The following is a 12,367-nucleotide window of genomic DNA, read 5'->3' as shown; positions in this document are numbered from 1 at the left end:
TTTTGTAACTATATATGTTTTACATATTTTATACTATTTCATTCATCTTTCTGTTTTGTTGATTTTGGACGCCCTCTGTCAATGCCACCTGGCCAAACAAATGTTCTCACTCCGCCCTACGCTCTTGTTCAACACCCCCTGAAAATCACCAAATGTCTACAGTCCTTGTGTAAATAAATACTCGCATACTCATTTATATTGCCACTAGATATCATTGATTCAATTTGGCACAATTTCTATACCTTTGGCTACTTCAGCGTATACATAGGCAAGTGTTCTGCAGATTACCTGATTGTCTGAATGCAGGTAGAATGTGACTAATATATTAATCATGTTGATTCTGAATTATTTAAAGAAAAAGACAGAGACCCTCACAGTTGTGGAGTCTGCTAGACTCTCTCTGGAAACAGCAATAACAGTGAAACGGCAAGTGGTAGAGGAATATGATAAAATCACTTCACAAACCGTAGACTAACCTACTATGGGTCGTATTTATTTTGTACGTGTGCTTCATAATGTTTTATTGTGTGGTGCTAATTATTTGGGTTTATGTTATAGGCTACTGCTTTTAGTATTCTTCAAATCCTGATATAAATGTCTGGACTCACCGTGGCTGCATATAAGCAAGGTTAGCTGGTGTGGAATTAGGCCTTGGTACTTAGCATCCATCAGCACTGCACAATTTTATTTTATTTTGCGCATACAGTATCTAGTTTCAAGGGTTGTTCACATTTAAACGGTCTTGTTCTGGAGCTGGTGCTGTAAAGTACAGCAGTGAAAATACATTGGTAAGGTTTAAGGCCAAATTGGGGAACCAAACTGGGGCAATTCTCTCTCATTTCCCATCCATTATTATTTATATATTTCTGTTTTCTTTTGTGTTATTCTAATTTCAGGGAGGGCATCTGGGGTTAGGATGCCACAAGAGGAGTTTTACATTTCTGGTATCTCAAATGACATCCCTTAATCTTTATGGCTGTAACAGCTGGCACTAACACTGTACTGCTGGGTGCCAGGTTAATTTTAAAAGCTGGAATGTCAAGGGGTTTAATCACTCAACTTAAAATGGCCATTGCTTTACTACAAGAAACACATCTTCGATATTCAGATCACTTTCACTTTAATGCTAGGTGGGGCAGCAGCTTCATTTCAAATTTCATGGCAAGGCTTAGGGTAGCAGCGATTTTAGTGCACACACACCACCTTTTACTTCAGGAGGGCATGAACTGCACTCTTGAATCTTGGATCTTAAGTCTAGCACCCACTTCAAAATCATCTTTGATTATTCATTACTTTCTGGACACGTATGAGGCTTCTGACCTAACTGCCTGGCATTACTTTTTTTTCCTCTTCTGTCCATCAAACTTTACTTTCTTGTACATATCACAAGTAACAGTACAGTCATATCAGATCATGCATTTCTTCGTTTTGGAGCTTGTTTTCCCCAAGCAGATGTCTTGGATATACAACTCCCTATTACTATCTGATGAAGTCTTTGTTCAGTTTATTTCCTGCCAAATGGACCTCTTTCTGGATAGCTAATAAACTCCTGGGATGTCCTCAAATACTCTATGGGAAACCTAAAGGCATATTTACACAGAAAAGTCATTTCTTAAAGTGCTCAGCTCAACAGACTCCGAGCAGGGTGGCTCTCAGAATTAACTGAACTTATTTTGCAGTTATATCAGCAACATGCTAATACACCCAATCCAGAACTCTATGAAAATGATTGTCCCTGCAAACTGAACTCGACCTGCCCTCAACTAAACACGCAGAGCAATTATTGATTAGATCACGGCATGCAATATATGAACACTGAGACAAGACTAGCAAATGCTTGCTCATCAACAGCATCAGATGTATTCTATACTCACACTTGTGTACTCTCTTAAATTGGATTAAAAGAAGTTAAAATTGAGGGGATCCAATGCAAAAATTTTATAAACCATAGCAACCCTTCCTCTCCTGTGTTGACAAGCTCAGTTTGACATCCCTTCCATAATTTTCCTTTATTTAAAAATGAATTATACAAATAAATTTAAAAGCAAAAAGTCTGACTCTTCCCCTCTCTCTAGTGTGCCTTGTCTCCTCTTTTTTAAACTTTTTCAATATGATTTTAAATCAGTTTTGTTGTATTAGGTTTTATTGTTTCGATTCTATAAAAAACAATAAACATTGTATTTTTAAATGTGCTTTGTGTGTGTCACAATATTGCCAAAAAAAGTTTTACATTTCTTAGTTTGTTCATTTGTCGGTTTGTTTGTTTTAACCTTGGAACCTCGAAATGCCTGGAAGTATTTTTCTATGTTTCCAACTTTTTTGAAAAATATTTTAATAATTCATACATTCATGTATTTACAATAGTACTTGAAAAGTAAATAATGGGTTTCATGTAAATAATTTGAACTTTATGATGACAAAGAAGACAAAGACAACCAGGAACAAGGTTGGAAGACCTGGAGTCTGACTAATATCAAGTAACGGAAGTTTTGAATGTTTCCGATCCTCTTACTGGCATCTGTTTCTTAAGGTTCTCTCCCTGAGTGAATAGATACGAAACTGAGTTAAGGACTAATCTAGTTAAGGCTAATTACATTCTCAGATTAAATTACATTAAACTGCTTTCTGTAATTATGCAGTATTGCGAATATAGTCTAAAAGAAAGTACGTTTAATATGATAAAGTATTATATTTTATGCAAGACTCATTACCTCTCCTACATGCCTTCTACCTCTCCCTCTTCTGCCCTTTCTTGCTCAGTTCCCCTGGTTCCCACCACTCTTACCACATCCTCCTCCACCAAAAACCTTAGTGTGACCCCCCTTGAACCCTCACTTTCCTACTCTCCGCTGATAAACTGTTGCAATTTCTTTTAGCTCTGGCACTTATCAAAACTGGGCTATCACCACTCTTCTCTGGTTGGCATGTGCCATTACTTCCATTCACCACCTTCATCTTCTTCAGTATTCGGCTGCTTGCCTAAAACTCTCTCTGCCATAATTCCCTCATGCTGTTCCTCCATTTCATACTCTACAATGGCTGCCAAACAATGCCTATATTAAAATCCAGCCCCTAATCCTTACACGCCACTTTCTTCAACAAAATGTTTCTTCCTACCTCCAGTCATTCATCTCTCCCTATAGCCCTTCTCAGCTTACTGCAATAAGTTAGTTATTAAGAAAGGGAATAAAAAAGCTTACCCATCATAAGACTCAAAAGTTTCTGCACTTTGGAGCTGACTCCCACCACTCTGTACAAACCCTGGTCTTTTATCCCTGTTAAAAGGAAGAGTGTCAGTCTGGATTTATCTAAAAGGTTATTTAAATCTTAGACATAATTATTGATCAAATAGGATACATAACAACAGGCATCTTAAGACATTTTCTGTCACATTTTCTTGATAATTGAATCATTGTACTTGTTACAATATGAGCAACAATGTAATTTTGTCATGTAATCAAATTATGTGACAGAGAAGGATACCTGTGAGATAAGAACTTGCATGCTTTATCTATCCTAAAAGGATAAAACTTGGACACAAAATACAGGCATTTGTTTCCCCAGAGCATTGTTTATCCTAAATGAGAACACCATTACAGATTAATGCTGTGTAATCTAATATAATGAGTGAAAAGAAATTAGTTGTAAATGTGATTAAAATACATTTCTTTAAAATATGAAGTACCAAAAAGCATAGATCTTACTGCATATATATCTTACTGAACCAGTGAAACAAGTTTCCCTGCAATTAATTTTAAGCACCTTCTGCCCTCTTATGGTGAAAAAGCAACAGTGCAGTTCTTGTTAATTTTGCCAGTATCTTTAATTTTTTCCCTTATTCAAAGCAATATTGATGTTTGAATATTTAAGCAGGTGGATCTTCTTTGTTTACATTGTTTTACATGCCCTATATATGCCTTCAGTATAGCTTTTAGCATACCAGGAGATACAATTTTAGGAGGGAGAACCCAAACAAGTTATTCACATTGCATAAGTATGTGCTGGGGATATGATAAGCAAATGCTCTACTATCCAAAGATCCAAACATGTGCGCAAAGAATGGCAATAGAGATACTTAATAACTGATTTACAATTGAGCTGATGTATAAAATCACGAAAGGCTCTGTGTGTCTGATTGAGAATACACTCAAGCAAACTGAACCTTTGTTTTATACCTGTTAAAACAGGTCACTTGAGTTATTAAGGGACAGTGAGGCAAAACAAAGGTATGAATTGGGAGTTTCCTGGTAGCAATGACCTTTTTTGTTTAAATCAATGAAGCTGCCATTAGATAAAAAAGTATTTACTCCCAGTTTTACAGTTAACTAGGAAGAATATTACATCTAAAAGTATGTCTTTATAGGTGTATGTTCATAAGCATACCATACTGAAAAAAACATTTTGATAGTCACCTCTACTCTCAATTGCATTGATGGAATTCTGTATGAAGGAGAATCCAATGTCATCAAGTTGTGCTTCAACTGTAAAAGAATGCATTTGACACAATATTCATACAAAAAATAGTACTTTTAATAACACCTTTCTCTGTAGAATAAGCATAAGAATTGCAGTAGCAGAATTAAGATTATAAATTATTAGTCATACTGGGATTCAGCAGGCACAGAGAATCCTTCTCTAGACATTTCACACATTTGGATTTGACAAAAGGCAAACTGTCAAAAGTCCAAACACATTTTCATATCTGAAGGTGTGAACTGGGCACAGAACAGAGGCCTGGAACTACAATGTGGCAACAGGCAAAGACTCGAGAATCAGGACATTGCTTTATATATACGGGATGATCTTCTACTTAAAAAAGTCCCTGTAATGTGTTTATGTTAATGTTTAATTGGGTCTACATTATGTAACTCATGGTGAACATTGCAGGGATATGTGCCTGCTGGCAGGGGGGTTGGACCTGCACCATAATCATGTGATAGTTAGGGAAAGGGATTTAAGGGGGAGAGGAGGCAAACAATGACTGAATGCAACCATGTGGAGCTAGCTCCCCTGTAACTGCTCTTTGTGTACCATGCTGGTCTTATGTTGGTTGGCGACTAATATAAAAAGTAGTAAAAATAAAAATGACAGTATTGTAATTAAGGAAATAGTCTTGTTATTCAAGAACTGGATAGTCACAATAGTTGATAGTATTATATAAGCATTAATGAAAGTATTTTGCATTGAAAATATAGTAGCCTGTGCAAAATGTTGTTGACTGCTCTCAGCTATTATTCTTCCTAAAATATATTTAACAATGTTTAAGAATTTAAAGATTTTCAAAAAATTCAGAATACATGAAATACATCAACATTGAATATAAACTATACTTTACCTTCTTCTCTTTTTGAAGAAATTTTGTCCAAGAATGGCACCTATAAATATGGAAAAAGTAAGTACATAAGGATTGTATCATAATAATAATAATAATAATAATTATTATTATTATTATTATTAATAAAAATACATTATATGGTAATTAACATTAAATACATGACAATTATTAATTATGAAGTTCTGCAACAGCAATGACTACAAGCAGAATTTCACAGATTAGCAAGACAAATAAGTGAGCATTTTATCTTGGCATGTTGCTGGTGTGAAGTACTCATCGCCAAGATCAAAGAGTTTGCAAATGTTTCAGTGAATGTGGCTATGAAGACAAAAGACTTTGGACATGGGGGAAAAACACATCATAGTATATGCACAGTTTACTCACCCGTTCTTTCCCACCCATTGCCTGCATCCAGAGTTTACGGTCATCCTCTGATAAGGCCTGAACAACGATGGCAACACCTGGTCTGAGAAACAACACAACATGAATTTAAAAAAGCATCAATAAAAAAAGTAAAAAATAAATAAAAAATCCTGGCATACTGCAGATTATCTTACATTCAGATTTGTCTTTATTCATCCAAATGCAATAAAACATTATCAATGAACCAGATACATTTTATTTGGTACCACCAGTGCAGCATAAATTATGCATTATTTTTTTTGTTGTGTTTGGCCACTCCACCATAACATTATCCATAACTTCATTTCCAAAAAGCTCAACAGAAAATCCACACTGAGATATAAATCATAATGAAATTAATTACATGTTAATTAAATGTAAAATAAGTAATGCACATTTGGAAAAAAATCATTAAATAATGAAATAGCATCTTACCGGTCTGCTACTTCAATTTCTAAGCAAAATCGCCTGTCGATCATATCTGTGGTTTTCCTTGTGCAGGACTTGAGGGTGACAGACTCTGGTTCTCCCTGTGGAAACAATTCTGGTAATCTTTAAAAGGAAACTTTATATAACTGCCTCATTCTGAATGGTGACAGAAAGATTATAATACAATAGTACTGAATCGCCAAATTTATAACAAAAATTGTTGTGTCATGTAGTCCTTTCTACCATTTTATCCTTTAAGCAATCTCTTCTCTCAATGTCAAATGTGTGGTACCAATGCAATTCAATCTATTTTCAGTTTTATAATTTGGCATAAATGATAACATCTCAATAAATCACAGTGGTTTACATCCTGATTGTGTTACCATTCATTGTCTTCTGAGTAGTACAAGGAAGTGGCAATTGTAAGATAAGCCGTTACTAGTATCCTGTTAAACACAGAACAACTATACAATCCAGTTGTAATTGCAAACACAAGTGAGTTCCCCCTTCCCTAATCCCTAAATAAACACTTTGCCTATTGCTGAAGGCTGGACCCCTTCAAGCTAATGTATCCACAAAATGGCAGTAACTGATCAAATATTAAACCACTTATAGCATATGTAAGTGTTGCTTAATGAAGTAAAAGGTCTTATGGTTACTTTTCCAAGAAATGTTTAATCTGATTACTCTGAAATCTAATAGAAAATGTAGGTTATCCATGTTCCTATGCACTTTTGTACATTATGAACAAAGTGTATGATGAGTTATAAATGTGCATTCCCATGTCGCAAAGTGGTTTCTTCCAGTACTAGCCAGATTACATCACTGATATTTCTGGCTCGCACAAATAACCGCTATTAGAAATACTAAGGCTAGTCCTCCCTTGATAATAAACTGAAACTAAAACAGATGCATAGTAATTGAACTCATGCAGTAGATGTCAATAACACACATTGCTATGTAGCAGCAGAAATCCTAAATCCTAAACTGCATTTACTTGTTAGCTTCTTGTAAGTGACATTATCCAACAGCAGAAAGGGAAACATGCATTTACATACAGTGAGGGAAAAAAGTATTTGATCCCCTGCTGATTTTGTACGTTTGCCCACTGATAAAGAAATTATCAGTCTATAGTTTTAATGGTAGGTATATTTTAACAGTGAGAGACAGAATAACAACAACAAAATCCAGAAAAACGCATTTCAAAAAAGTTATAAATTGATTTGCATGTTAATGAGGGAAATAAGTATTTGATCCCCTATCAATCAGCAAGATTTCTGGCTCCCAGGTGTCTTTTATGCAGGTAACGAGCTGAGATTAGGAGCACTCGAGCACAAGACCATCGCCAAGCAGCTTGGTGAGAAGGTGACAACAGTTGGTGCGATTATTCGCAAATGGAAGAAACACAAAATAACTGTCAGTCTCCCTCGGTCTGGGGCTCCATGCAAGATCTCACCTCGTGGAGTTTCAATGATCATGAGAACGGTGAGGAATCAGCCCAGAACTACACGGGAGGATCTTGTTAATGATCTCAAGGCAGCTGGGACCATAGTCACCAAGAAAACTACGCCATGAAGGACTGAAATCCTGCAGCGCCCGCAAGGTCCCCCTGCTCAAGAAAGCACATGTACAGGCCCGTCTGAAGTTTGCCAATGAACATCTGAATGATTCAGAGGAGAACTGGGTGAAAGTGTTGTGCTCAGATGAGACCAAAATCGAGCTCTTTGGCATCAACTCAACTCGCCGTGTTTGGAGGAGGAGGAATGACCCCAAGAACACCATCCCCACCGTCAAACATGGAGGTGGAAACAATATGCTTTGGGGGTGTTTTTCTGCTAAGGGGACAGGACAACTGCACCGCATCAAAGGGACGATGGACGGGGCCATGTACCGTCAAATCTTGGGTGAGAACCTCCTTCCCTCAGCCAGGGCATTGAAAATGGGTCGTGGATGGGTATTCCAGCATGACAATGACCCAAAACACACAGCCAAGGCAACAAAGGAGTGGCTCAAGAAGAAGCACATTAAGGTCCTGGAGTGGCCTAGCCAGTCTCCAGACCTTAATCCCATAGAAAATCTGTGGAGGGAGCTGAAGGTTCGAGTTGCCAAACGTCAGCCTCGAAACCTTAATGACTTGGAGAGGATCTGCAAAGAGGAGTGGGACAAAATCCCTCCTGAGATGTGTGCAAACCTGGTGGCCAAATACAAGAAACGTCTGACCTCTGTGATTGCCAACAAGGATCTTGCCACCAAGTACTAAGTTGAAGGGGTCAAATACTTATTTCCCTCATTAACATGCAAATCAATTTATAACTTTTTTTAAATGCGTTTTTCTGGATTTTTATGAAACTGATCATTTCTTTGTCAGTAGGCAAACGTACAAAATCAGCAGGGGATCAAATACTTTTTTCCCTCACTGTATAAACCCTCTAAATGTGACCTGGAACTACAATGGTAAAAAGTAAAAGGGAACACATCCTTGATCTTTGACAATGGATAGATACATCAGTGACCATGCCCTTCATGTGACAATGTCTGCTGTTTTTAATCCTCATAGCTCCAAGAAATTTTCACTTTATTGAACAAACTACACAGCTATTGAAACATTGTCTTAACTTTTATATATAACTTAACTTTTTATATATAATGCTATATTGTTCAGAATGTTAGTTGGAACAATTAATTGCTATTCGTACTTACTGAAGTAGCCTTATAGCGGTACAGTGGATTGCATAAGTATTCACCACAGTATTCAAGCACTATTTAAATTTTCTTTTATATTGAATGAAAATGGATTTAATTGGGATTAATTATCTCTTTGATTAACACCACATGCACAACACCCTGAAGGTGCAAAACAAAAGTTAATTAAACAAAAAAAATACTTTACTAAAATTGCTTTGACAGCAATTACAGCTATGAGTCTTTTTGGGTAAGTCTGCAGCTTCCTGATCCCTGTAATTTTGGCCCATTCGTCTTGGCAAAAACGCTCAAGCTCTCTCAAGTTGGATGGACAATGTTGGTTAACACTCAAATATTTCCACAGATTCTCAATTGCACTGAGGTCTGGGCTTTGACTGTACCATTCTAGGACACTGAGCTTTTTGTTTGAATCCACTCCAGTGTAGCCTTGGCTGTGTGGAGACTGAAACAGGTTTTTCTTTAGGATTTTCCTATATTTGTGCTCCATCCATCTTGACCTCAATCCTATGAAATTTCCCAGTCCCCACCACTGAAAAGCATCTCCATAACATGATGCTGCCACCACCATGCTTTATAATGGGGATGGTGTTCTCAGGAGATGAGCAGTGTTTGTTGGCTTTGTTTCACACAATTAGACCAAAAAGTTAAATTTTGGTCTCATCTGACCAGAGATGTTTTCTTGTGTCTTCCACATGCCTTATGGCAAAATGCAAACTGAATTTGATGCGACAGATTTTCAGTAATCTCAGTGGCTTTCTCCACACCATTCTGCACCCGGGTAATAGATGAGATATGGACAGTTTCTCCCACCCTGGCCATGGAACTCTGTAGCTCCTTCAGTTACAACTGGCCTCTAGGTGGCTTCTCTGACCACCAACCTCCTTGCCTGGTTGCTCAGTTTCAGTTGGTGTTGGTGTTGTTCCATATTCTTTAAAGAAGTGTATACTGGATTTAACTGTGTTCCGGGGGATGTTCAAAGTTTGGGATATTTTTTTTTAGTCCAACCCTGACTGGTGCTTTTCCATAACTTTCTCTCTGACTCTGACTGTTCTAAAAGCTCTGACATACTCCAGGTGTATTTAACGTGAGATCATGAGACACTTTAATTACACACAGGCAATGGACTGCACCACAGCTTATTTAAGTGTCATAGCAAAGTGGCAAGACTTTTCAGTTATTTTATTAGTAGTTAATTAAAAAAGGTAATAGACGTTCTTTCCAACATTATGTAATACTTTATGTAGGTCAGTGACAGAACATCCCAATTAAATCCATTTAATTCCAGATTGTAACACTACAAAACGTCTGTATTGAAGTCTTTGAGGGGTGAATACTTATGCAATCCACTGTACATTTGACTAGTTTGCCATTACATTTTCAGGCAACTGTGAAATTAATATTTTATTTAAAGGAGTGACCACCAGAATCTCTTAATGTATGATGGACTGAGAATTCCTGTTTTTACCTATTTAATTCAATGAGTCTTTAAAGGAACTGTGGAAATAGTACATAAAAAAATATGAATAAATAAATAAAAATAAATAAATAAATAAAAAGCAAAAGCATGTACACTAGCATGTCTAATTACTGTTTCTTAAAAAAAAAAGACTTACAGTTCTCCCTCCAGATCTGTGATCAAATGTAATCATGTTAAATAGCTTCTGCTCTTTCATGTAAGTACAATATCTCTTCACCCAGCTGTAGCCAAAGGGAGGCGGCCCTAAAAAAATTTAAAAATAAAATTACCTCATAGTGGGTATTAAGCCATCTGTTATAAAGTAGTTAATTTCAAGCAATGTACATTTTGTTTACATCTATATTGTTAAAATGATCATCCAGACAATGCAAACACATCTTCCATTTTAAGACATTGAATTTTGCTAACAAATCAAACAAGGAAATGCAATAGTGGCAAAAAAACATTTGAATTATCTGAAACCTAAATTAAAATACCACCATTTCACCTATTGCAGATGTTTAATGTTTAAGTACAACACAACTTACTTTTCTCCTGGGCATACAGGTAGCCCTCAATGCTAAGTTGACTCATCTGTCTGTGTTCCTCTGGATTTAGTTTTATTTTGTTCATCAAGTCCAGCACCTCTGACCTGGTACCTTCAAAACGATTTCTAGTCTATAAGACAAAATAGTGCAAAAGGGAGAAAATTGCCTTAGAGCTTCGAAACCTTATGTCAAATTTAAATGCACCTGAAATAAATAACTTTAGGATTTTTTTGCATTATTAATCAGACTAACATTTTTTTCTTAATGTAACTTAAGAAAATGCTTTAAAGTGGAAAACAAGTGTTCTTTCTTTGTCTTTGACATTATAATCTTCATGGCTGAAAAAAAAAATTGAAATTCAAGGTAGCAGAATATATTTTTGAGATAATATTGTGTCTAACAAATTAACCAATAGATCACACATTGTAGAGTGAAAACAAAACAAAACAAAAAAAAATGCTAAATTAAATTAATGTATGAACATGGAAAAACAGTTGATTTGAAAACTATAGAATTAAAGCAAGAACAAATGAACACTGAAGACAGCAAATTGGATATTTGCAGTCAAAGCTAAAAGGCTGTAGCTTACCAATAAATAAAATCTGTAATGATCCTAAGAACTAGCTCTCACATGCTTGTCATGTGAGTAACCTAGAGCTACTGCGGATTGCTGTCACGCTTGAACAACTGAGATGACACGATGCCAAAGTGATGACAGGTGACACAGAAGTTCTTGATCTTTTATTATTTGCAATTATACTTACTTGGCAATCAATAGAACACCCAGCAAACCTCACGAATCAAGACAAATAAATTACAAGATATTACAGAGAAATATAGATTCCTTAATTAACTTAGTTATAGTGATAAGATAAGGAAATTATATATAAAATTATATATATTTAAGACTTGTTACTTGTTGTAATGTTTTGTACAAAATTTTCCCCAGGTTGTGAAACTCCGCTTTAACCCACATGTGACTGAAAGAACTGATGAGCCATAATACTTGTACTGTCATCACTAAGCCACTCACAGAATCTTATTGTGGGATGATGCTAAGCAACAGAGACCGAGAGGAAATGGCTCAGACTGCCTGGTCTCTGCCTAACCTCGTATAACACACCTGCTCCGCTGAGGTGAGCTCAACCTTCCTTTCTTGGCTATTTGGAAGACAGATGGAAAAGTGGGCTACCCCTTTGGGAACCTCAAGCCAAACTTAGCTATATGAAGAGCACTTGAATCTCAGTCAGTTGGTTTTCCCCCCGTGTGCCATGCAAGCTGCAGTTTTAGGAAAGACAGCTACTGAGGACTCACACAACAAAATACTGGTATGAATATTATGGGGATGTTTAGATATGTAATGTGGAGGAAAACAGAAATCATTTGGTGCTTCTGTGCTTTGTGTGCTCTGACCCTGGAGGTTTCTGGCAAGTAACTATTAATTTGCCTGCATTCTTTCCAATGAATTATGAGAACCTGTTATTTTCTAACTTC

At 36.4% G+C, this 12,367-nt stretch overlaps 1 protein-coding gene across 2 annotated transcripts in view; it reads right to left on the bottom strand.

The window, feature by feature from the left end:
• Positions 1–12,367, bottom strand: part of arhgap10 (Rho GTPase activating protein 10) — an 84,474-nt gene that overhangs the window by 36,421 nt on the left and 35,686 nt on the right. For both annotated transcript variants that reach the window (XM_066718451.1, XM_066718449.1), the window contains 7 exons: positions 10,874–11,003; positions 10,483–10,589; positions 6,173–6,267; positions 5,720–5,801; positions 5,336–5,375; positions 4,413–4,481; positions 3,201–3,275 (listed from right to left, as the gene is read on the bottom strand). In XM_066718451.1, coding sequence (XP_066574548.1) covers positions 3,201–3,275; positions 4,413–4,481; positions 5,336–5,375; positions 5,720–5,801; positions 6,173–6,267; positions 10,483–10,589; positions 10,874–11,003 — 598 coding nt within the window. The remainder of the gene's footprint in view (positions 1–3,200; positions 3,276–4,412; positions 4,482–5,335; positions 5,376–5,719; positions 5,802–6,172; positions 6,268–10,482; positions 10,590–10,873; positions 11,004–12,367) is intronic.

This window comes from Amia ocellicauda, chromosome 12, assembly GCF_036373705.1.
Source record: "Amia ocellicauda isolate fAmiCal2 chromosome 12, fAmiCal2.hap1, whole genome shotgun sequence".
NCBI classification, from domain to species: Eukaryota; Metazoa; Chordata; class Actinopteri; order Amiiformes; family Amiidae; genus Amia; species Amia ocellicauda.
This window is presented reverse-complemented; position numbering and strand designations above follow the sequence as displayed.